Source organism: Meleagris gallopavo, chromosome 4 (assembly GCF_905368555.1).
Source record: "Meleagris gallopavo chromosome 4, MGAL_WU_HG_1.1, whole genome shotgun sequence".
Classification (NCBI taxonomy): Eukaryota; Metazoa; Chordata; class Aves; order Galliformes; family Phasianidae; genus Meleagris; species Meleagris gallopavo.
In genome coordinates, this window is record NC_139407.1 from 10524972 (window position 1) to 10549293 (window position 24322).

Sequence of the window (24322 nt, forward strand, 5' to 3'; positions counted from 1 at the left end):
GCCATAGAGATGAACATCTTTTGAGGCCCACAAGGATCTCAGCACCGCACGCTGCCTTGCTGGATGGCCAGGTTCAGTGAGGCTAGGATTGAGATGGTACTTTCCTCCCCTCTCTAAAACTTTTCTCATCTCCCACCAGCCATTATCATCTCCCACCTGACCTGATGATTTTTAAACTGATAAATGGTGATGCTGAAACATCCCCAATCTCTTCCCGGGTGCCTGATTCCTTCCTAATAGTTACACTTCTCACCAGGGATCTTCCACCTTGTGCCTTTGAGTGCTTCTCCTGGGAGATAGAGTGAGAAACCAGAATGGCACCGTGTGGTGATTCCTAGCCTTCCATCCTGCCTGCACTGTGGGGAAGGAGTGGAGGAGAGCAGGTCAAAAACTGCAATCAGTGTACTGTTAGAGGAGCACAGGTAGCTAAATAAATAAAATCGGCGTAACTGGCTACTGCTTACACTGCCAGGGCTTCCTTTGTGGTGAGGGAAAAAAGCAGTAGAAAGCATGAGTTGAGAAATCCTAGTCTTGGGCAGCTGAACATTTCTGCCATGTTATCCTTGTTTTCAGACACTGAGTGACACAATCGCTGTGTCAAAGCAGATTCCCTCCATGCCTTGGAAATTCCAAGTCAGAGCTGTAATCACAGCAGCGCTGTCTCGGCGCGGGACAGGCAGCTCTGTGCGTCCATTAACAGCAGGTTAAGGCAGGCGTACCGCAGCGGAACGACGTGTAATCGCGGTGTGCGTAGAGCGCTGGGGCGCGCGCTCTCCCTCCGTGCGCAGCTGCCGCGGACGAGCACGCATGTGTGCCCCGTCCAAGCTACCAGCCGGCTTTGCCTGCGAGCCCGTGACGCCGCCGCTCTGATCCCGCCTCCTTTGCCTCCTCTCCCCCCCCCCCCCCCCCCCCCACCGCGCGGCCCTCAGCACGCGGCGCTCCGTTACCGGCCCGCACAGCCGCCCGCGCGCGCGAGGCAGCCCCGCCCCCGTCCGGCTGTTGCGTGGCCGCGCTCGCGAAGGCGGGCACGAGAGGAGCGGCGCCAACGGCGGCCCGAGCAGGAGGAAGAGGAGGTGGCTCGCGGACGCGCTCGCTCCCGCCTCGCCGCACGTTGAGGCCGGGCTCTCGCGAGAGCGGGTTGCCGGCTCGGTTCCTGGTTGGTGGGATCCCGCCGAGAAAGCCGGGGCGGCAGCGGGACGGGCCTCCGCCGCCGGCCGCGCACCGGGCTCCGATCGCAGCGGCCCGACCCCGCCGCCGGGCCGCCCGCCGCGGGCGCGCAGTCAGCCGGGCGCGGGCCCGGCCCGTGTCCCGGCCGAGCGCCGTCTGCCGAGAGGGATCATGTCCGCCGGGCAACAGGGACCGCCGCCACCGGACGAGCCGCCCGCGCCGCCGGGGGCCGGCGGCGGAGAGGCTGCGGGGACGGCTCCCGTCGGCCCCGCCGGAGCCGACGCCGCGATGGAGGTGAGGCACGTTCCGGCGGCGGACCCGCGCACCTCGCCGGCGGCAGGTGCCCGCCACGAGGGCCGGCGGGGCGGCCCGGGAGACAATGGAGGGGCGGGCGCGGGGCCGAGCCGTGCGTCGCGGCGCCTGCGGGGGGGCGGCCCGCCGCACCCGGGACGGCCGAGCCGCGCGCCGCCATCCACCGCCGCGGAGGAGCCGGCTGGGGTTGGGGCTGAGGCGGGGCGGGGGGGTCCTTCGCCGACGCGGTTCGTGGCCGCTCCCGCGTGGGTTCGCCTCGCGCTGCTTCCGAGTAACGCTCCCCGCCGGGCGCCTCGCTGGCGGCAGCGAGTTCGCGGCGCTGAAACTTGGGCGCTGCGAAGCGGTCTTTAACTTTTTTTGGGGGGGGGGTTGGGTTGCGGAGGGTTCTTGGCGCTTTTTTATTACTGTTTTGGCAGCAGGTGCTTCTTGCGGCTCCTAGAGATGCGGGTTTTATCGCGGCTCTGTGTCCGTGGCGGTAGGAGGAAACCGGTCGGTCCTGCTCCCCGCGCGGAGCTGTGAGTCACGCCGCCATCCCAACGCCGCGGTGAACGCCGTGTTTTCCAGATGAGCGAGGAGCCGCGGCGCTGTGGGAAGCGGGTCCTGCCGCAACCTGCGGGAACGGGGCGCCTCCGGGCTGCGGCTGCCGCGTGGGAGCTGCGAGGCGCGGGCTCGTTCAGGGCCCGCTGATCGGTTCCTCCTTCGTGGGGAATGGAGAGCCTTCTGTTTGGCGAAGCTTCTGTTTGGGCGGTTCTCGGTAGTCCCGCGCGCCTCGGAGGCATGCCGGCTTCCTGCTCTCCGGCTGAGGCTTGTAGCTGCGTGAGGAGGTCTGGCGGCGTGCTGCTGTGCCCCGTGTTCCTTGCTGCGGGCTTATCTGCAGAAAAAGGAATTTGGCACGGAAGTTCCAACAGCCCTGTGGTGGCCGGCTGTCAGCTAAGTGCAGCGGGAGGAGAATAGAAAGGTTCGGTAAAAGGTTAGGAGACCCTTAGCTGTGACTCTGCCTTCTCTGTATGTTGGCCAACCTGCGTTGGGGTTGTTCCATTTCCGTGGGCAGTACCTGCCGAGTTGTTCGAGGAGCCGCCCACAAACACCCCGTGTTTTGTCTCCCTTTGTTTAGTGGTGTTTTGTACTTCTGCCTTTGTTCTCCGCTCGCTGGGAAGGACTGCGTTCAGCTCTCGCTTGGCTCAGCCGAGCAGATGGTTAACGATGGTTCTGAGGGCACTCTGTGCTTGTTTCTGTTTCTGAGCCTTTCAGGAACTGCTGTGTAACGTGCTGTTTTAGTGCGGTTTAGCGGAGAGTGGTTGCCCTGTCGTTTGGGGTCTGAGAGCAGAAGGTGAAATAATTACACGTGGGAGATGATGGGGAAAGAACTAACCTGGTAACAGGCAAGACAAGGACAGAAACGCACTGGTCGGAAGGAGCAGTTGAAGGACTAGGTGAAGGATTTGGCAGGAATGGGCTGACGGGAGGACTGCCCCTCCTGCCAGCGTGTTCTCCTGTTAGCAGCGGTGGCGTCTGTGGTTACCAGGACTTTTGTTTGACACGGACAGTTGTTTGACTTTTCAAACCAAACAGTGCAAACGTGCGGTTTCTCTAAATTCCTGTGCTGCTTTCAGGACAGAGCTGCAGCCCAGGTTCTTATTTAGATTTGTTCCTTTGATACAGTATGATGAGAAATTGGGATATGCTGGAAAAAAGAAAAACTGGGAAGCGCTCTTTCTTCAGGACCAGAGCTAGTTCTTTCCCCAGCACTCCCAGGAGCCGGCCGTAGGAGGCGTTGGCTCAGCACTCTGAGGTGGCCTGCTGAGCTGCTGCACCACAGCTGGGCCCTCATCCACCCGAGTGGGATGCGGTTACCATAGAGCTGAAGTGGGTCAGGGAGAGCTAGCTCTGTCCCACACCCTGTGGCAGGGATCTCTGATCCAGCTCCAGATCACTTTACAGTAACAGGAAGCTAGCTGTATCAGAACAGCGAAAGGTGGATGCGCCATCTGATGTGGATAGATGGTAATTTGCAGCGAGCTTATTCTCTTCGACATCGGTACGTTCTCTTATTCAGAAAATAAGTTTTTTTTAATTCTTTTTCATCTTAGGAATCTTTCAATGATGCATCACCAGGAAAACCAAAAGAAATCCAGGAAGCAGATCCTACATACGAAGAGAAAATGGTACGTATCGCTGGGAAATGCATACAGCTGTCCTGTACTTAGGCACTTGTTAGAACAGACTTAGTGTTCTGCTCTTTTGAAATCTCATAACTGGCTTTGTTAGACTTTGTTGGGTCATTCAGAAATATCTGAGTAATTTAAAACAAACAAGCCCTTCCCCTCCTCTCCACCCTCCCCGGACCCCCCAAGAAAACCAACAAAAAAACCCACAACCCATTTTTATTTTTATTCTCAGCATTCTGTTCTGTGTTTTCCTGTGGCGGTCTGTGGGAAAAACTGTGAACGCGTTCTGCTTTCTTAGAAACATTGTCTGAGCAGCTTTGAAGTGCCCTAGGCTCATCAGAATCACGTAATGAGAAGAATTCCAGTGTCTTAAATTTAAAAAGTAAAAGGAATTGGTTACGTTGCTTTTGATGTTGGGTATACAGTTGTAGACAAGGAGGATAACAAAGAATTGATCATTCACTTTCTCAGTCAGAAGGATTCTCTGTTGGTTCTTAAATGGCTGCTACTTCAGTTTCTACAGTATATGGCATCAGTTCAAGGCTAGGATCTTTTACGTATTACTGTTCAGCACAGGAAAATAATCAAATTTGTTTTTGAACTGCAGGAGTAGGAGTCTTTTGTAGGAAAAGTACATTAATTTTAATGTGAGGAATGGAAAATCAGTATAAAAAAAAAAGGGGGGGGGGAGAGCATAAGGCTTTGAGTAGTCACTGTGTTCATTCTCAGTTGAAATGTGCTCTGGCAGGGCACTTCAGAATAGGGAGTTTCAAACAGTACAGTATATGAGTAAAGTAAATAGAAGTTAGCTTTGAAAATTTGCAGGAGGCTGAGAAGAGGTTTGCTGTTTAGTGTGAGCGCTGACTGTAAGCCTTCTCCAGCTCTTCAGCCCTTTCACGTTGTTTAGACTGAAAGGGATTTTATTAGCTTTTCAGAAATCCAATTTCTTCTTTATGAAGCTCCGGTTTAGATTCCTCAAACTTGAAAATGGGTAATTCCATGTCTTGGATTAGGTAGGAGAAAACGTCCTATATTTCCTTTCATGATATCCCAAATGTAGGAGATACAGCCTTCCACTTCTTAACGTTGTCTCACGTTTTCTTTCTCTGTTCCTTCCTGTTTTGCTGCTCCTAATCCCAGTGCCTGTGACTACGTGTGGAATTTCTTCATAGCAAAGCGAAACTGATTCTTGTAATCTGCTACTTCCTGTGTTTCTTCTTAGTACTGAAAATAACCCAGTCTTCTGCTAATTTCTTTGTGCTACTTCCTAGAAAAAGGCAAACTTGGAGTTGTCTCCTGTAGGCTGTAAATAGACACAACGACAAGGAAGATCGTATTTTACTGTCAAAACAGTCAGAAGATGCACTGCAAAAGAAAACAGGAAAAGTTTCTCTGTCTCTTTGGTAGAAGAATAGCTCAAGATTGTGTAGTGCAGCCTATTTTTGTCTGTGTCCCACCTTAAAGATACAGACAACATTTGTCACCTTTTAAGGGAACACCCTGAAGCACCTTGAAAATGGTTGTGGCCGCCAAAAAATTATGGCCATTTCCTTACTAATATGTTAAAAAGAGGAAGCGTCTAGAATGCAGTTTGTATTTATCTTTTGTGCACCCAGTGGAACAAACAAGGGTTGGCAATTTGGATAGCAGTAAGATCTCAGCTAGTTTAGACTTCAGAAACAGTTACAGAGTGAACAAAAACAACCTATGAGGAACAAAAAGAAACTGTTTATTGGCTGTGATTTCAGCTGTGTCAGTCAAACTGTAACTGTGGCTAGAGTGTTTCTGACTCCTCTACTACGTAGAGGATATTCTTGTCTCTTCTCATCCCATCTTTCTGTCTTTCATGTAGCACAGGATCTGCTTCAAGAGGCAAGTACTCAGAGGGCAGGCATTGCTCTTGCTTAAGTCTGGAACACGTTCCTTTTTACCAAGAAATGTGGCTTCCTGTAGCTGTGCATGTTACTGAATACCAGGTTATGTTGTGGCAGCTGGCAGAAGGTCTGAGTGGTTGCTTTTAAAATTGGAGCTGTCTTCTGTTCTGATTGCGTATTCTCAAGATCCTGTAACCTCAGGATGCTTGGAAGATGTGTTGATTCCAAACAGAACCTGTCTCAGAGGCCCTAAACCTTCTAGGTATTGTCTCCTAAAAAAAAAAAAAAATCTTTTATTGTGCAGCAAAAATGGTGACTCGTATCAAGGGATGCACTCCGTCATCTTAGGCTGAGCATATGTAATGGCTCTTTACTGCTGAAATTGGTTTACTGGCTTCAGCGATGGGCTGTTCTGCTGCCCCAGCCCCTTTTCGTGCCAACTCTCATATTTAGCTGACACCACGCTAAGCAGTCAGGGTGCTATTGTGATAGCAGAGGGAATGGTTGCTGCCAGGGTAGCGAGGTGAACGAGTTCGGTGAAGAATCCCGTGCGTGTTGGGTGGGAGTACAGCTCTGGGAATAGGACAGTAATTTTTAACGGAAGGAGATTGTTAAAGGGGCTCTGCTGCCTTGTTTAGTGACACTCGCACGCTCTTAGTCAGATTTCAGTCTTAGTGCAGGTTTGACAGCTTTGATCCTGACACTTGACTTAGTGAAAGAATCTGTCAGCAACAGTTACGTTGCTGATGGTAATCATCCCTTTTTTGTTATTATAGGTATGTATTTTAAGATATGGGAATCGTTATTGTTCAAAAAGCATTTGTTGTCTTATCTTTTAAATGAATGCATATTGTAACGTCTTACACTTCTTCTGCTTAATTTCCCTTGTCAACAGCAAACAGACAGAGCAAACAGATTTGAGTATCTGTTGAAGCAGACTGAGCTGTTTGCTCACTTCATTCAGCCTGCTGCTCAGAAAACTCCAACTTCACCTTTGAAAATGAAACCAGGACGTCCACGAATAAAGAAGGATGAGAAGCAAAACTTGCTGTCAGTTGGCGAGTGAGTGATGACGTGTAGACCAGCTTGTTCTGTATTTAAGGATTTTATTGAGCTTTAGAAGCATAAGTTAACCCTGTCACCTTTTGTCTCATTTGGGTATGTTTTGCACTATACAACTGTGGTTATTTTTCCCGATTATCTGCTTGTAAATTGTCTAAGAATTCTAGGATTTACAAGACATCGGTGGAGGTGGCAAAGTACTATCACAGTTGAAAATATTCCAGTACCTAGAAAAAAAAAAACTGGGACAGAAGAATAAAGCAGTTACGTCTGTAACTTGTAGGAGTTCATGGGTAACACAGTGTGTCTTAGAGGCACCTTCGAAATCGCATCTACAAAAGTGGATTGCCTTCATTGCAGCTTGAATGTCTGCACTGCTTCTGGCAGATGTTGCAGAACCTTGAAGCACAGGTGTCATTTCCTAGCTTGTAGTTCAAGACCAGTACTGGTGCACAGTGACTTGGTATTTTAGCCCTTTCTAGTCACTTAGCCTTAACACTTGACCTTGCTCACAACGTGAGTCACAATCTAGCAGGCATCCTATCATGAAGAAGCTCCTGTTCTGAAGAGTTACAAGTATTTCAATTCATTAGCTTAGCTTTAGAGTTCTCCTGCAAGAAGCTTCTTCAGGTGTTCACGTGCACTGCAACCCCATTAAATTTTGAAATAGTTCAGTAGAAAACTTACTTCTTTCTCGCACTTTCAGCTATCGCCATCGTAGAACAGAACAGGAAGAAGATGAGGAGCTGTTAACAGAAAGCTCCAAGACAACCAATGTCTGCACTCGGTTTGAAGAATCTCCATCATGTGCGTTTCCTCTTCTATTTCCCCCCCCCCCACAAAGTGTTTTCCCTTTCAGAAGTCAAACCTGAAAGTCAGGTTTAAACAGGAATTGATTTTCATACTAGTCAGTGAGAGAAAGAGTCAACTGGGTATGAGGAAAATGCAGGGAAAAAAAAAAAAAACAGCACCACTCTGATGGAACAAAATAGGCCGGCAGGGGAGCTTTTGTATTCAGGCTAGAAAGATGCTCCAGTCAGTCTTGTCCTTTAGAAAGACATTTGCTAGACGTAGTTACTAGGAAAGAGCTAGCTTTCAGTATTTTCACAGTTCTAACTCTCATGTGATTCAGCTTGAAGTACAAAATAGCATCCATCTATTTGACAGAGAAATTAATTTTCTGCTATTTTAACGTAATATTATTGTAATGCGATGGAAAGCACAGCAATGACAGGACGGCAAGTTCCCAGGCTGCAGCAAACGAGGATTTACTCTAACACAACAGCTATGGACATAGAAATAAAGGAAAAAAACTGCTTACCTTCAGAAGGCCTTAAGCACATGGGGATCTTCAGAGAGATTTCCTCACCTCCACTGCCAGCCCTTAAATGAGGTTTGGGAAGGGATGGATCCTGACTCCACCCCTTCCAGACACTCGGGTACATTGCATGCAGCTGAGCACCCTTGGGTTGGCCCTCCCTTCCCACCAGGTGCTCCATCACCGCTTCTAGCCATGACAGCATTTCCACTACAACAGTGTTCTGATTTTGGGGGGAATTATAAAATTAGAATATTTATATAATTTGTGTCGTTTCAGAAATCAGAAACAAAATTAACCTTTCACTGTCTCCAGTCTGCTTTGTCCTTGGAATCTACTGCATATTTACTACTTGATTTAGTTCTGTAGCTTAGATGAATGTCAGTTGGCATGCAAGGAAAGGTGAAATTCTTGAACAAGTCTTCCCAAATCATAGAATGGCCTGGGTTGAGAATGGCCTTTAAGATCATCTAGTTTCAACCTCCTTGCTGTGGGCAGGGTTGCCCACCACTAGATCAGGCTGCCCAGAGCCACATCTAGTCGTGCCTTGAATACCTCCGGGAACGGGGCATTCACAGCCTCTCTGGGCATCCTCTTCATCACCACCCTCAGTCTTTGTCTATTCTTTCACGTCTTTTAGATGTTAAATGGGGAAAGCTGCGTGATTATCAGGTCCGAGGGTTGAACTGGCTCATTTCTTTATATGAAAATGGCATCAATGGTATCCTCGCAGATGAAATGGTATGTATGGAACCTGTATTTCTACCGGGGGGGTTGTTAACACCTGTAATACAATGGAATTTTAGTACAGCCATGGACGTTTTTTTAATTCTACTTTTAAAATAGAATCTATTTTTCCCAATTTTGTTTTTCTGTTTTAGATTGCTAATCTTAAAACAATTTCACAGGTATGGTAATTCAGATAAATGCGGACACTTTTAGAAACAGACATACAAAGAAGGAATCTGTTAAACTTCAGAAGAGTGAAATTAGGGTGAGGCATTCCATGGAGTGATACGTTCTTTTTATTTTCTCTACATCACAACAATTTTGTTGTGGTATTATGAGGCTGCCCTTGTAAAGAGAGCATCATGTATGAGAAGAGCAAGAAATGCGGGCACGCTTTTTGTTCCTAGGATACAAAGCAGGGACAGCACGATACGCATGGCCTCTGTGGATTGATGTGCCCAGTGGGAAACTTTCCAGGAGAGATGTAATCACGGAATAAAATGGTATTTTACACCATAGCCGTGGACAACTCAGTCGGTGCTGGCCATAGGATCCGTGCTCACTTTTGTTCTTTTTTTCTCTGAAGGATGAGAGAGAAAGGGAAAATAAATTCTAGTGGTTTGAGAGGCAGACAAACTTTTGTCCTTGAAGTGATTTTAATTGTATCTGATTTTCATGAGGAGCTGATAATGGAGAAAACAGCAACAAAAACAAGCCAGAATTATATTTTGGTATAATGCATTCCTCATTACTTACTGATAGCTGCTCTTCTGTGTAATAAAATTTCTTCAAGGTAAATTAGAGGCAAATAACTTCGAGTTACTATTTCGTGACATTTAATTTTGAAATAGAGCAAGCGTTTTGTTCAGCATACCTGCTTTTGAACAGAGGATTTTCTTTGCGTAGTTCTGAGTGGACTGAGTTTGCATTAAGAAAGGAGAGCGGAGAACTTTGTAAGTCCTTGCATTTGTGCTATTCCAAAATCCGTTTTGGATTGAGGAGTTCAAATGTTTGTTATTAGATATTTTTAATTTATTCGTAATAAGTTATTTTGAATTTATTAATACCTTTCACGTTGCCCGTAAACACTTCTGCATATCTCACAGCAGGGGGAATGTGGTCATTTTGAAGGCAAAGACTTGAATTTTGGAAGCAAAATAACTTGCGTTAACGTTTGGTTTTGTTTTGTTGTTTCTTAAATTCCGTGTATCTGTCTTGCCATCTTTTGAATTACTCAGATAACGTGGACGATCTGGGTTTTGAGCATTTTCAGTTTTGTTTTAATTAAAGCGACGTGGTGAAGATGCAAGGTAGTTCTGTTGAGTAGTCAGCGGTGCTTAAGAAAATAATTCTGAAGCAGCTCAGTGTCTGTTTTCTTTTTTGATATGTTTGGCTCACCAGGGTCTTAGCTTATGTACTTAATTTCAAGTTTAAGAGAATACTTAGGTCAGTTTGTAACACTGACCTCTAAATAAATAAACTGAGTACACCTGATCTACAAAAATAAAGTGCTCCAAATATTGCTTTCTTAACTATTAAGACTGTTACGTGGAGAAAAAGACAAACTTCTAACTTCAAAATTCCACATTTGAAAATGCTGCTCTAGTACTTTTTCTGTTGTAAAGTTGTGGGAAGATATATAAGCTTCCACTAACTGAAATGTTGATGCCTTTTGATGTCTTTTAGTGTATCTTACTCACTTGCTGAGGCTGCTGCGTTCTGTGTGGTGTACTCCGAGCACCCTGCTGAGCTTTTTAAAGGTGTTTGCAAAGAGATTTTGTATTCCTGACATGTTAATATCTTTTAAAGGGTCTTGGGAAGACACTGCAGACAATCTCTCTCCTTGGATATATGAAACACTACAGAAATATTCCTGGTCCTCACATGGTGTTAGTTCCCAAGTCCACCCTACATAACTGGATGAATGAATTCAAGAGATGGGTACCTACGCTTCGAGCAGTGTGTTTGATAGGTGACAAAGACCAGCGAGTAAGTTTGGATGCTGTTACTGTTCCTGTATTCGTACACAGTAAATCCAGCGCGTGGTCCTGCTGCTCTTACCTTTCCTTCACAGGGGAGGAAATTGGATTTCTAGGTGTTGAGTAGTTTAAGACTCACAAGTGCTTCCTACTTAAAATATGACTGGCTCAGAATTCACACGTGTGTTTCGCAGCTGCGGCTTTGTCACCTTACACTTCTTTCCATGTAGAACAACAGAAACAATTGTAAAATAAGAAAGTGAAACGATTCGTGTAAAACGCTTTCATTTGTGTGGTTTCACATGCATCTGGATAGAAGTCATTTGTTTTTTTCTCCATACAGTTTATCATATTGAGTGTAACAGTGGTTTTTAGGAGGATTGTGGGTTCTCATCAAGGAATGGTTCCTGAAAACGTTAGTCAGTTTAATGCTGGAAAAAAACTGCTAACAAACCCTATTTGGCTTGAATTTTGTCAGGAGAAGATACTGTCCAGCTACTTATGGCCTCAGTGTTTCAATCATTTGGTTTTTATTACTTCAATATCATCAGTTCTTCGCTAGTTTTTCAGCAAAGTAAATTTGTGTTTTGAAAAGCATGGGCTGTGATGGCACGTCATAGATTTGTCAGCTGGAGTTATTTATGGAGGGAGTAATTGCTGGTGGCATTAAACTCAAACTTTTGGCAGCAGAATTTTTAAATTATTATTCTAAGAGCACTTAGGTCTACTTTTGTTGTTTGTTGGGTTGGAAATTACAAAAATACTGAAACTTTGAAATAGCTTTGGAAGTCACCGATCCAGATCTGGTACTCTGATTTTTGCAGCGTGTCTTTTTAGAATCTCAAAGTTTGATTTTCGCTGCATTTCTCCCTTGCGTGACTTAACCTCTTAACAACTGTGTATCCTTACAGTGGTTGTGTGTTAAATTGATTCTGTAATGTTCCCAAATTTAGCAGCAATGGTTTTGTCTGTTTGTTCTGTTTTTAATTTTAGCAGCGTTACTGTTCTTTTTGTTTTAGTTTTGACAAAGCTCACTAAAGAACTGTCACCTTGCTGTCTAGGCTGCCTTTGTCAGGGATGTGTTGTTGCCAGGAGAATGGGATGTCTGTGTAACGTCGTATGAAATGCTTATCAAAGAAAAATCAGTATTCAAGAAGTTTAACTGGAGATACTTAGTCATAGATGAAGCCCACAGGATTAAAAACGAAAAATCGAAGGTAATTTATCCTTTTACTGATAGAGGCTTTTTTCTGTGTCGCTAAGTGACAGCAGTATTAGTAATCTACTTATAATCACTGATGTCCCAATCTCCTTCAGTTATCAGAAATAGTGAGAGAATTCAAGACCACAAATCGGCTGCTGCTAACTGGAACTCCACTTCAGAACAACTTACATGAACTCTGGGCACTTCTTAACTTCCTTTTGCCAGATGTCTTTAATTCGTCCGAAGTAAGTCTTAATTGCCATTAGTGAAATTAGTTTGAAAATTAACCTCAACGTATGCGTGTGTGTAGTTTGGATTATCAGTTATTTATAGTGACAGATCGACAGTCAGTAAGCGCTTCCATTATTCTATCTTGGAAAAATTAGTTTATCTACTATTCTTACAGCTTTGCTGTTCCTAAGGGCTACTGTGAGCTCTGCAGATATGAGGTGTTTCAAATTACACTGTGAAGATGATCTCTACTGCATATCACAGTAGGCTTAAATACTGGTAAAGCAACTTATTTCTTACGTTTAACTGGAAGTTGCCGTATTGTTTGTTTCCCGTGAACTGGGAGATATTATGTCGTCCACGGTGGGCTTCGCTAAGTAGTACCTACGGCGAGCAAGAGAACTGCATCACAATACTGCTTCATTACATTTTTGTGACAGCTGTAGAAGTGGAAGCTTCGTGACTTGTTACACTAGAATTTTACTTCAATTCTACTTTTTTTTTTTTTTCTATCTTTTTTTTAAACACCAAAAGGGGCTTTGTGGTTATTTATCTGCAGCTTAACAGAATCGCTTGAATTGTATTTATTTCCCATTATAACGATACTCACCTTGGAAGAACAGCTCTTACATGTCAGTTATTTTGTTGATGCAGGACTTTGATTCGTGGTTTGATACGAACAACTGTCTAGGGGATCAAAAGTTGGTGGAACGTCTCCATATGGTAAGTCTCCGTGCTTTTTGTGTGTTACATTTACCTAAGTTAGGTTATAATTTTTCTAATACTTCTTGTGATGAAATACTCGGCTTAAGAGCTTATTCCAGAAACTGTGTCAGGTTTTCAGAAAAACTCAAAGGATGTCAGTTTATTGAAAAGAAAGTTGTTTTTCTGGAGGAGAGAGAAGAGTATATTCTTCTGGCTCTCAAGTTTCTGAAGATACTTGCATTTAAAATGTTAGCTTTCAGGGCACTGCTAAGATTTCAGTTAAGCAAGCTTTAAAAAAAAAATCACCTAAATGGTCAGGAGTCTTCTACTAAAAGGTAGGAAATTTTTTAGAAGTCTTGTCCCGAAAGTCACGATCTAGAAGACTTAGTCTTCCAAAGGAGACTGATGTATGTTCCCATATATAATAGCCTGCCTGTTGAACAGGCTATTATTCAACAGTATTGATTGTTTTTTCAGATGATCAGGTTGAAGCTCTGGCATTGGAGTACATGGAGGAGAGAATATCTGCGGTGCTGTTACTGATCGGTTCAACGTTTAGTTTCCAAACTACAGTTAATGATGCGTTCTCTTTCAGGTTTTACGACCGTTCCTTTTACGTCGCATTAAGGCTGATGTGGAGAAGAGTTTACCTCCAAAGAAGGAAGTTAAAATTTACGTGGGTCTCAGCAAAATGCAACGAGAATGGTAATTCAGACACTTGAGCGTGCTGTGGTTAAGGCTTATAAGGAACGTGCTGTTTGTGACTCGGTTATTGCGTGGAACTCGATTTAATTCCTTCCGCTATACTAGATTCCTGTTTTTTTCCTTATGACACTTTTATGAAGACAAAAATGTGCAGATAAGAGTGAGTTAGCCAATGAAGTTAGAGGGGATGAGCTTTCGACTATTCCATGTTATTTAAATGCAGGACAACTTTGTTGTATAGTTACAAAAGGGTTTTTTTCTTTCTTTCGTGTAGGTATACGAGAATCTTAATGAAGGATATAGATATTTTGAATTCTGCTGGAAAGTTGGACAAAATGAGACTGTTGAATATCCTAATGCAACTGCGAAAATGTTGCAATCATCCCTATCTCTTCGATGGAGCAGAACCTGGTCCACCTTACACAACAGATATGCATTTGGTCACCAACAGTGGCAAGATGGTAGTACTGGACAAACTACTACCGAAGCTGAAAGAGCAAGGTACGCATCTCTGTTGTTGTTTAGGTGTTGTTTAGTTCAGGGATAAAAATGAAAATCAGTACTTCTTAGAGTCTTCATTCAAAAAGCAGCACGCGTTATAAAGGATCATGGTTGATTTCTAAGCATTATCCCAGCTTCTTGAGCACTGTATTTTAAGTAGTTGATGGTGCCTTCATAAAGAACTGAGTCAGTAGTCCATTAACTGCTTTTTGTGACTTTGAAGGGGTTTTTGGTGTGCGAAAGTTTGTTTTCCAGCTAAGGTGAGGCTGCAGAAGCATCAGTCGGTCTGGGTTTTAGGTTTGGTTTCTCAGCAACGTTGGCTGTGTGTAACTTAAAGACGTGGTATCTTGGCCAACGCTTTGGTTCGTCATCACGTACCATTTCAGATTCCAGATCTTCACAGTGGGTGAGTCGTATCCCGTGTGAAATGTTCTTTCAGGATCTGACTGAACAGCATGTGAGTTTTTTCAGTGGATTCCTCAAGACAAACGTGGGGAAACACGTCAGTTATTTTATTTTATTTTATTGTTTTAATTTTATCGTTTCGATACTATGGACAAAGCTATGGAGCGTATTACTCTTAAGTCACCAAAGAAGTGCAGGAAAGCTTGCGACTGGGTGGCACTGCAGAAAAACAGAAAATTCAGACCTCAGTTACTTGCACTTGGTATCCAACGAATATTCAGATACCTGTGGTGATCTGCGTCTTCTGTATCACTCTCGTCCCAGTTAGCTATCATTTGAACGGTAAATGCACACTGTATTTAAAGAATACAGAATTGCGTTTAAAGCTTTGGGAATTCTTTGCAGTACTTGATAGCAACTTCTGCAGCTTTGCCCTCAGAAGGGTTTGAAGTCACATCGGATTGCTAATTCTTTCACATTCTAGTAGTTGCTCAATAAAAGTAGCATACTTTCAATATATACTATTTTATGTATAGGTAGTACTGAAAACTTTTTAAATCAGTCTTTTATCGATAACTTCGGTTGTTCGTAATACACGCAACTGCCCTCCTTCCCTTTCTGATTTGGCCACTTGGGGTGTTCGATGAAGCTTAAGTTTCGGAGAAAACATAAAGGCTTTTTACCCCAACCAGGTTCACGAGTCTTAATCTTCAGCCAGATGACCAGAGTCCTGGATATCTTGGAAGATTATTGTATGTGGCGAAATTATGAGTACTGTAGACTGGACGGGCAAACACCTCACGACGAAAGACAGGTATAGAAGTATTTAACTTACGTAAAAGTGTAAATATTTCACTTACGTAAAAATAGTGTTTAAAAAAAATCTGGTCAACTGATGATAATGTTCTCTTTATTTAGGCTTCTATTAATGCATATAATGAACCTGGTAGCTCAAAATTTGTCTTCATGTTGAGTACACGGGCAGGAGGTCTCGGAATCAATTTGGCTACTGCTGATGTTGTAATTCTGTATGATTCAGACTGGAATCCACAAGTAGATCTTCAGGCTATGGTAAGACCCCAGACGGAAAAGGGCACGGTGCTCTTAGTAGTGTTTAAAGTAAAGTAAAAGGAACTGCTTTCATTAAAAACTAAACTAACGGCATGTCTTAATTCCACGACTATAAATCTTCCTTCTCTGGGGAGTCAAACTCAATGTATTTTCACTGTCTCCACTGAAACCTTGGAAAAAGAGGCGAATAAAAAATTGCTAACGATTACATAAGAAAGTAAAGATGGTATTTAAAATCTACTACTGTTAACTGGCAAACGAGGTCTTTCAGTGACAAAGTTTGCACTTTTCTTAATTATTTCAGTTAAGTTGTACGTTCTCGAGCGTTCTAGCAAAAATAGCTTAAAAGAATGATGAAAACAGTGCCTGGAGGCCAAAGTGATGTAGTTCAAACTTCCACTAAAGGTATGTGTTCGGAATACTAATTCTTGTAGCGGTTAATGATTTGCCAGTCAGGTGAGGTTGCATTGTATTTTTGTAATTGAAATATTCATAGCATGATCTAATGATTTTCAGAAAGGCAGCTCTTGGTCAGTACAGAGACAATTGCCAAAGTACTTTGGTTTTACAGAAGGTTATGTACTATCGGAAACATCCAGTCTGCCCCTTTGTTATTTAACCAAAAGAACCCCGGGCTATTTTGAGGAATTGTATTTACAGACATACTTATTGTTGATATTACTTTAAAAAAGAAACAAAAAAACCCAGCACCAACTTGAAATGCAAAGAACGTGCTATCTTGGGTTCTCACGCTCCTGGGTTTTCTGTAAAGATGCAGCTCACCTTCACTATTCTGTGTTACCAATTAGTATATTTGTAACTAATGAAAGTGGATGACGATTGTATATTTGAGTTAAGAAGCAAGCATCGTATTTTTGTGATGTCGTTTTGCCTAGGATCGAGCTCACAGAATTGGTCAAACAAAGACTGTAAGAGTGTTCAGATTTATCACGGACAATACAGTGGAAGAAAGGATAGTGGAGCGTGCAGAAATGAAACTCCGCCTTGATTCCATAGTCATTCAGCAAGGCAAGTATATGGAGGCAATTAATTAAGTTTGTACACAGGATGAGTTATTTTACTTTATTTTGTTTTCAACGTTTAAAATAGTGAGATCAAGTGAATGTTAATGGGAATGTTGCTTTTGCCTCAGCTGTACTCTGAAGATGGAGTGCAAAGACCTGATCCATTTGAAAACTTACAACAGGGGTAGGCTTCTCCTCATTAACTTTTTGATTACTTGCCCAGAAATAAAGTGGTTATAAACTAATGTCATTTTTTTAATTATTCGGTTTTTAAAAATTAGTCTTGAAATGGAAAAAGCACTGCCTTGGTTTTATTTAATATGCAGGGAGAAGTGATGAGGATGTTTAGCCTTCTTGATTCGTTTGTTTGGAATCAGTAACTTTACTGTGGAAAGATTATTCAACAAGGTTTTGTCTTGAAATTGTTAAAACAAACAAACAAACAAACAAACCATGCACGATAACATAAAGCTTATATAGAAGGTCTCACAGCCAAAACTGTTCGGTGTACTGTAAAACAAAATGTATGTCATTCCTGGCTAGATTTTGCTGGCTTTTTATTTATTTATTCATTTTTCCCGCGTGGAATTTCCCTGCATGAGGTGCATTTTCAAGTTAAGGCTAAGAGGAAGGGGAAGTCTTCCACTGTTCGTCCTTATGTTGTTACCTTCCAATGCTTTTCTCTTAGGAAGACTGGTGGATCAAAATTTGAATAAACTTGGGAAGGATGAAATGCTGCAAATGATTCGACATGGAGCGACGCATGTGTTTGCCTCCAAGGAGAGTGAGATTACAGATGAAGATATAGATCACATTTTGGAAAGAGGTGCAAAAAAGGTGAGATAAACGAAGTATGAAAAGGAAAGAAAGACACTTCCCTGTAGACTTAAGTGAAATGTTAGGGGTATATTGCTGGATGACGGTTTTGTTATAAGCTGGAGAAAATGCGGTTGTTCTTAGTGAGAAGTTTTGTGCTGGTCATTTCTTTTTCCTGCTGTTGCAATTGAGCTTTGTAGTGAGGTACCTTTCAAAGTTACTAACGTTCTTTTCTCTCTCCCCCACCCCCAGACTGCAGAAATGAATGAAAAACTTTCCAAGATGGGTGAAAGCTCACTCAGAAATTTCACGATGGATACAGAATCCAGCGTATATAATTTTGAAGGGGAGGACTACAGAGAAAAACAGAAGGTAACCTTTATGTTTCTTTAGGAGGAAAGTAGCGATCGGTAAGATTGTACCATACCTTAAAACGTGTTGGTTAAAATACAATAGAATTACAAAAACAATTTAGCATGTAAGTTATTTAATGAAATAGATCTACGCTTCATTTTGTATAAAATTAATAGCTGGTCTGAATATTATGCAGGACTTAGCCTTAATAATTCTTGGAGGTGGTAGGATTCTATTACTGTTTTTATTATTATTTTACAGATGGCATTTACGGAGTGGATTGAACCACCTAAACGAGAAAGAAAAGCCAATTATGCTGTGGACGCTTACTTTAGAGAGGCTCTTCGTGTCAGTGAGCCAAAAGCACCCAAGGTGAGTTGACTTATATCAAAAACAAATTGTTCAGATAGACGTGAGAAGTTAAAGCCGAAAGCAAGAAATTGGCCTTAATTTATTAATATCACTCTGTTTGCTTTCAAAAACTGGGGAGGCACTTGGAGGGTTTGATTTTAGAAAAATCCGAAGGTTTCGAGACAAGCTTACATAAGGAAAGAGTAAGAGAGGGATGAAACCTGTAATGTAAGAGTTCGGGAGGGTAAAGACTTGACTTTGCTTCGTAAGCAGCGGTCGTTTTTCTTTACCTGTGCACTGTATGCTTACTTGGCGCGCGTCTGAGTCTTTTTCCACCAGTCTCTTCCCCAAAGACCCCGCCTGCTCTTGCTCACCTTTTTACTTGTAGATGTCCTCATGTTGCAGCGGACACTTGCATGGTGTTTTAACGTGACCTTCCTTTAAGTAAAGACAGTATGTTTTGGTAGAAATAAAGGGTGTTTTTTTTTTTGCTAAGCTCATGTTCTGGCTGTGAACAGGAGACAAATAGAATCACGTTATATATTTCAGGCACCACGGCCTCCAAAACAGCCAAATGTACAGGACTTTCAGTTCTTTCCTCCACGACTCTTTGAACTACTGGAAAAAGAGATTCTCTACTACAGGAAAACGATCGGGTACAAGGTAATAACGTTCACTCCTTGCATCAGTACACTAGTAGGAATATACGTCCTTGTCCTGCCTTTCACATTAACTCAAAGAAAATCACGTTGAGCTGAACAAACGATCAGGTTCTATTAACGGAGAAGCTAGTTACGTCTGTGAAAAGTCACCAGATTTTACTAAATGTAAAACCTTTCAGGTACCTCGTAATCCTGATCTTCCAAATGCAGCCCAAGCGCAAAAGGAAGAGCAGCTTAAGATTGATGAGGCCGAACCTCTTAATGACGAAGAACTGGAAGAAAAAGAGAAGCTTCTAACCCAGGTACGGTTGGTTCTTTAATGATACCGACGTCATCTGAAGATTGATTTGTGTTTTACCGCTTTATATCAACGTGTCTTTGTCGTTGATTTACAAATGCCGCATTTAAAGTAATAGAAGTGGCTGCACATTTTGGTTTGTACTACCGAAAAAAAAGCTTAACGTGAAGTTTGTGGTGATGTGCCAAGATAGCTTTTTGAAGGATGCTTACCTACCGAGTCAGCGCGTTCAGAGTATCAGACACGATCAAGCTTCTGTGTACTTCTAAGCCTAATGATGAAGACCCGTCCGGTGTGCGAGTCTGGCTTCGCAGGTTTGCACAGACTGCAGCCTGTGACGTCTTTTCTCAATTGTGGAACCATGCAAACTAGCTGCAAAGCTGCACGTACTCCTTTCCACATAATGTGAAGCATGTTCTTTACTCGCCACTCTCGCATGTAACTATGTGCTGTGGGTTAAAGGGTCACGTTTCTTAAACTATGTCTAGAAGTAAATGTTTTGTTCTTTAAGAAGATATAAGCTGGGCAGCTACGTGATTATTAGCTTGTGCATTTAAGTCATTCAAAGTAGATTAATGCCTATTTGTCTGCGTATTACATTTTCACGTTGTATTTTCTGTGGGTAAGACAAACTGTTGTTTGAGTAGTAGTGCAGTGAAAGAGTTGCTATTAAAAATCGTCGCAATCAAACAAGCTGTGGGTAAATCATCGTGCGGCTGACTTTGTACCAATTTTTAAGGTTAATACCATGTGCAATTAGCCCATTTTGGCAGTCGATAACTTCAGCACTGCTGTTTCTGTCCCTACCGAGTAGCGTCACACAACAGGCGTCCTGAGGGCAAGGGACCAGGGGTGACGGAGGAGGCTGCTGACATTTGAGTGGTCTTTGGATTGAACAGTGCCATTATAGAGACTACTCGCTTCTCTCGAGGGATTTTCAGTCTTAAAGGGGTTAACTTAGGACCTGAATGATTTTTTTCTGAAAGTAGTAATAGGAGAACCAGTGCTAATCATTTGGCAGTTTCTACAATGTCGTTCTTCTGCTAACGTCAAACAGCAGGAAAAGCACAGGTTTACATTGTTGCTATGATGCAAGTGTTAGTCTCAGGCATTTTAAAAAATTCTGTTAAAACAAACATGGAGATTTGTTTTAAGAGCCAACGTCGGCGTTCAAACCCATTCCCGTGAAGCCAGATAATGGCTATCATAAAGCGTTCAATTCCTTTTTCTACTTCCAAGGATTTGCATGAAATACAAAAACATACAACTTACAGGTATTTCTAGTATTCTGACACGATGCTATTTACGCTGAGTGGCTGTCTAAGAGATGGACAAATCCTGAACTTGCAATGTTTGCTTTTAATTTCTGCAAAGGGATTTACTAACTGGAACAAGAGAGATTTTAACCAGTTCATCAAAGCTAATGAGAAGTGGGGCCGTGACGATATTGAAAATATAGCAAGAGAAGTAGAAGGAAAAACCCCGGAGGAAGTCATTGAGTATTCAGGTAACTTATTTTTCAAGTCAACTGTATCTAATGCTGCTCTCCTAGTTTGAAATGCCTGCGAAAGTGCTGACCGACTTACTTCTTTGTGTTTCCTGTGTGGCTCTTTTAAGTCTCTCATTGGATTGTACTGATGGAGTTGGGCTCCACTGAGAAAAAATTGTGGAGCACGGCTGCAGTGTTGTCAACGGTTTACGGGCTGGTTCGGCCCGGTTCCGTGACTAGAAGGGCGGAGGGATCTGCGGATCCGCGCCCCTGGAAAAAGAAAATAGGGGACCCCGAAATAATTGAAAACAGTGGCAACAATCTGAGGTAAAACAGAGTAATTTACTAAATATGGTATCAGCAGAATTTTATAAGGAGAGAGAGTGTGAAATTGATGGTGGATCGGCCTTACCACAACACTGAGATGAGAAGTGCAGGCAGAGAAGCGCAGGCAGAGAAGCGCAGGCAGAGAAGCGCAGGCAAAGAAGAGAGCATCAGGTGACCTTGCCGGGAGTTATATCTCCTCGCTGACCGCAAAGCCCCTTGGGGAAATGTAGCTCTTCTTCTCTTCTGGACAGGCACCCGGAACTTGAGCAGTCAAACCCCCAGTGCATTACATGATGTTATGATGTGGAATACTGATAATGAAAAATCATGAAACCATGACAAGTGTTCAGCAACTACGTTTATAGTGGTGCACAGCTGCTGATTTATGGATGTGACATTGTTTTTTTTAAACAGTTACTTGTCTTTTAGACACTCGTTCCCGCCTTTGGCTACTTAATTACGCTGTCTCACCCCCTTCCTTCTGTAAAGCCGTATTGCTGTTTTGTCACTTTCAATTTTAAGACTCTTAAGACTTTTTTTTTTGCTTTGAGAAGAGTAGCTAACAAGATTAGATTTCTGGCCTGTGTCACGCCTCTTTTAAAATGAAGACTCCGATATCTACCATCTTCAAAATAGTATTTGCAATACTGCAACGCAATTTCAGGCATTGAAATTAGCTTATCAGGTAAAGGCGCACCCTTTTTTATACAGCAGTAAGCTCTGGTAAAAGGAAATGACATCTACTGCCTGGTAAGGCTAACACCTAATTCCAAGAAAAGGATCTGACCAGTTTTTCTTCTCGCAGCTGTGTTCTGGGAAAGGTGCAACGAACTCCAAGACATAGAGAAGATCATGGCTCAGATAGAAAGAGGAGAAGCCAGAATTCAGAGACGCATCAGCATAAAAAAAGCACTTGATACGAAGGTAACTTTGCTGTGTTTCTCGCTGCCCTTACTTCCCCATGCCAAGGAGGCGAGATGCTGTGCTGTATACCTGCCCAGCCTATGTTACTAGTACGATAAGACGACACTGTTGGGCACGATATTGCTGTCTTTTGTCTGTTCCTCAGCGGTTGCTACCTTTTCCTTTTCTGTAGAAGCGCTATTCCTTTGCAGGTTCTACTTTTGAATTTAGACGCTTTAGGTAGGTTAAAAATTCCTATTTTGGCTGATAGCTGTGATGATCATTTTAGGTTTAGCTGCACACACTTTACTTTTCCTGTGATTTTGACCGTTCCCGATCAAAAAGAATCACAGCCAGACTGGCAGATTTCAACAATTTTCACACGTAGTGTCTGGTCTGCAGTGTGCAGATGATCAAGATGGCCGACAAACTTTTCTAAACCTGCTTATTTAGATGATATTAATAAAGTCAACGTCTAGAAAACCTACAGTTCCTACAGCGTGGTGATGTGAGAAATCTAGTTTTCTGACTTGGTATTGTTCATCTGCCTGTCACGATTATTTTGCATTTATAGAAAACAATTCCTTGCTTATTCTACGCGGTTTTGTAGTTTGTATAATCTTATTTGTTTCGTTTAGATTGGCAGATACAAAGCCCCTTTCCACCAGCTGAGAATATCATATGGTACTAACAAAGGGAAGAATTACACTGAAGAGGAGGATCGCTTTTTAATCTGCATGCTTCACAAGCTAGGATTTGATAAAGAAAATGTCTACGATGAATTAAGACAGTGTATCCGAAACTCCCCCCAGTTCAGATTTGACTGGTTTCTCAAGTCTAGAACTGCAATGGTACGTATTAATCTCACGTGCTCCTTCCCTGCGAACACCCGCACCGACACTGCAGTTACACAGCAGACTTACTAAATGGCTTCTGCAAGAGTAAGGTGTGTGCCTATGCACAATATATTAAATTTTGATAGACTTTCCAACAATTTTAAGATGGTAAAGGCAGTAATCTAAAATTGTCGTGGGAAATGAAATTTAAATTTCAAGTTTCTACCGTGTTTCACAATAAACGTGAATTGGAATGAAATGCAGATTTGTTTTAAGAGCCAACATCGGCGTTCAGACCCATTCCCGTGAAGGCAGATAATGGCTATCATAAAGCGTTTATTTCCTTTTTCTACTTCCAAGGTTTTGCATGAAATAGAAAAAACATACAACTTACAGGTATTTCTAGTATTCTGACACGATGCTATTTACGCTGAGTGGCTGTCTAAAGTAGTGAGTGACTGTGTTGCGTGATTTAGGAGCTGCAGAGGAGATGCAATACTTTAATCACCCTGATTGAAAGAGAGAACATGGAACTGGAAGAAAAGGAAAAGGCAGAAAAGAAGAAACGCGGACCAAAACCATCTTCGGTAAGATTTAAAAAGGCGCTGGTTTGGTTTTGGTTGTGCTTTTTTTTCCGCTGTTTTTATCCAAAAAAAAGCACTTGAAGACATCGAGCTTTTCTAATTGTATGTGATATCTAAAATTATTTTAAAATAGCATCCAACAGAAAGCCTTATAGGACGGTGCTCAGAGCTGCTTAAAGTTTATACAGTTACTCAGCTATTACCCTTGTGGATGGCAAATAAAGTTCAGGTTCTAAACTGTACCTGGAACAGATACGCTTGCCTTGTTTTTTGATCACTGAGTTGGTAGGCTGCGAGTTTACCTTTATAAAATACACTTGAGGTGGATTTAGCCTTTTCATTCATTTTTATCCGTAAAGAAATGGATGTTTACCACAGCAGGATATGTAGGCAGGCAGTGCAAACCGTTCAGTTCGCTTTGAGAATGCTACAGATGTGTTTACAAGTTAGACATGGGAGCCTGCCTTCACGCTCCTTGCGTAGAGGGTTTGTTGTGAAATGGGCTCCAAGAGCTAGATTTGGGAAAACGAGCGCATATGCTTGATAGTAAGCGCTCTGAAGTACAGCTAAACACACGGGCTTTTTTTTTGTAAAGGAAATAATCACCTGTTTTCTTGCTAGATTTTGTTGTTAAAACTGTCGCTTCAAATGGTTCACAGAAGTGGTGCCTAGAAGTATTATTCTATAAGAAAGGAAGCTTTATGGCATCCTTGCTTGTTCGTAAACATTTTTTTCTCCTGTGGAATTACGCCCGTCCAGAGTTGTAAGAATGTAAGTCGGCCGCTATCCTGAGCGGGATGTGTATATCTGCCACGTTACATTTGTGATTTATCACATTTTTAAAGCTGCCCGGGTTAAACCGTCTCCATCTGTTTGGGCTCAAAATGCAGTGCTTATGGATCTTTTTCTGTCACGTTAACTTACTCGAAAAACTTACCTTCCAGGCACAGAAGCGCAAAATGGATGGTACTCCTGATGGTCGTGGAAGAAAAAAGAAGCTAAAGCTGTGAATGCAGAAGTTTTGTAATCACTAAATTTAAAAAAGTAGTTCTTTAATTTACGGGTCTTCATAAGATGTACTGTATAATGCTCAACTATTATGTCATTAAAGGACATCGGGTTCATCTGTTTACTGAACTAGAAACATAGTACTTAATGTAGTTTCACTTTTTTAAATGCAACAGCTGTGCTGACTTTTTTTTACCATTAACACTTGAAATAATAAATAGGCTTCATTTATTAATAA

At 42.7% G+C, this 24322-nt stretch overlaps 1 protein-coding gene across 2 annotated transcripts; it reads left to right on the forward strand.

Moving 5' to 3' along the window:
* The first annotated feature begins 1046 nt into the window (after nt 1-1046).
* On the forward strand, nt 1047-24322 carry SMARCA5 (SNF2 related chromatin remodeling ATPase 5). 2 transcript variants are annotated; one of them, XM_085222122.1, is made up of 24 exons: nt 1047-1461; nt 3570-3644; nt 6417-6583; nt 7290-7390; nt 8542-8642; nt 10440-10619; nt 11671-11826; nt 11927-12058; nt 12699-12767; nt 13345-13454; nt 13729-13955; nt 15053-15174; nt 15279-15431; nt 16328-16464; nt 17149-17293; nt 17525-17644; nt 17888-17998; nt 18527-18640; nt 18819-18941; nt 20312-20444; nt 21559-21677; nt 22295-22507; nt 22969-23079; nt 24021-24322. In XM_085222122.1, exons 1-24 carry the CDS (start codon nt 1339-1341, stop codon nt 24084-24086), a joined length of 3108 nt encoding a protein of 1035 aa, XP_085078248.1. In that variant the 5' UTR covers nt 1047-1338; the 3' UTR covers nt 24087-24322. The 2 variants fall into 2 exon arrangements, with proteins under 2 accessions (XP_085078248.1, XP_085078249.1); XM_085222123.1 differs by lacking the exon at nt 1047-1461 and adding an exon at nt 2279-3483.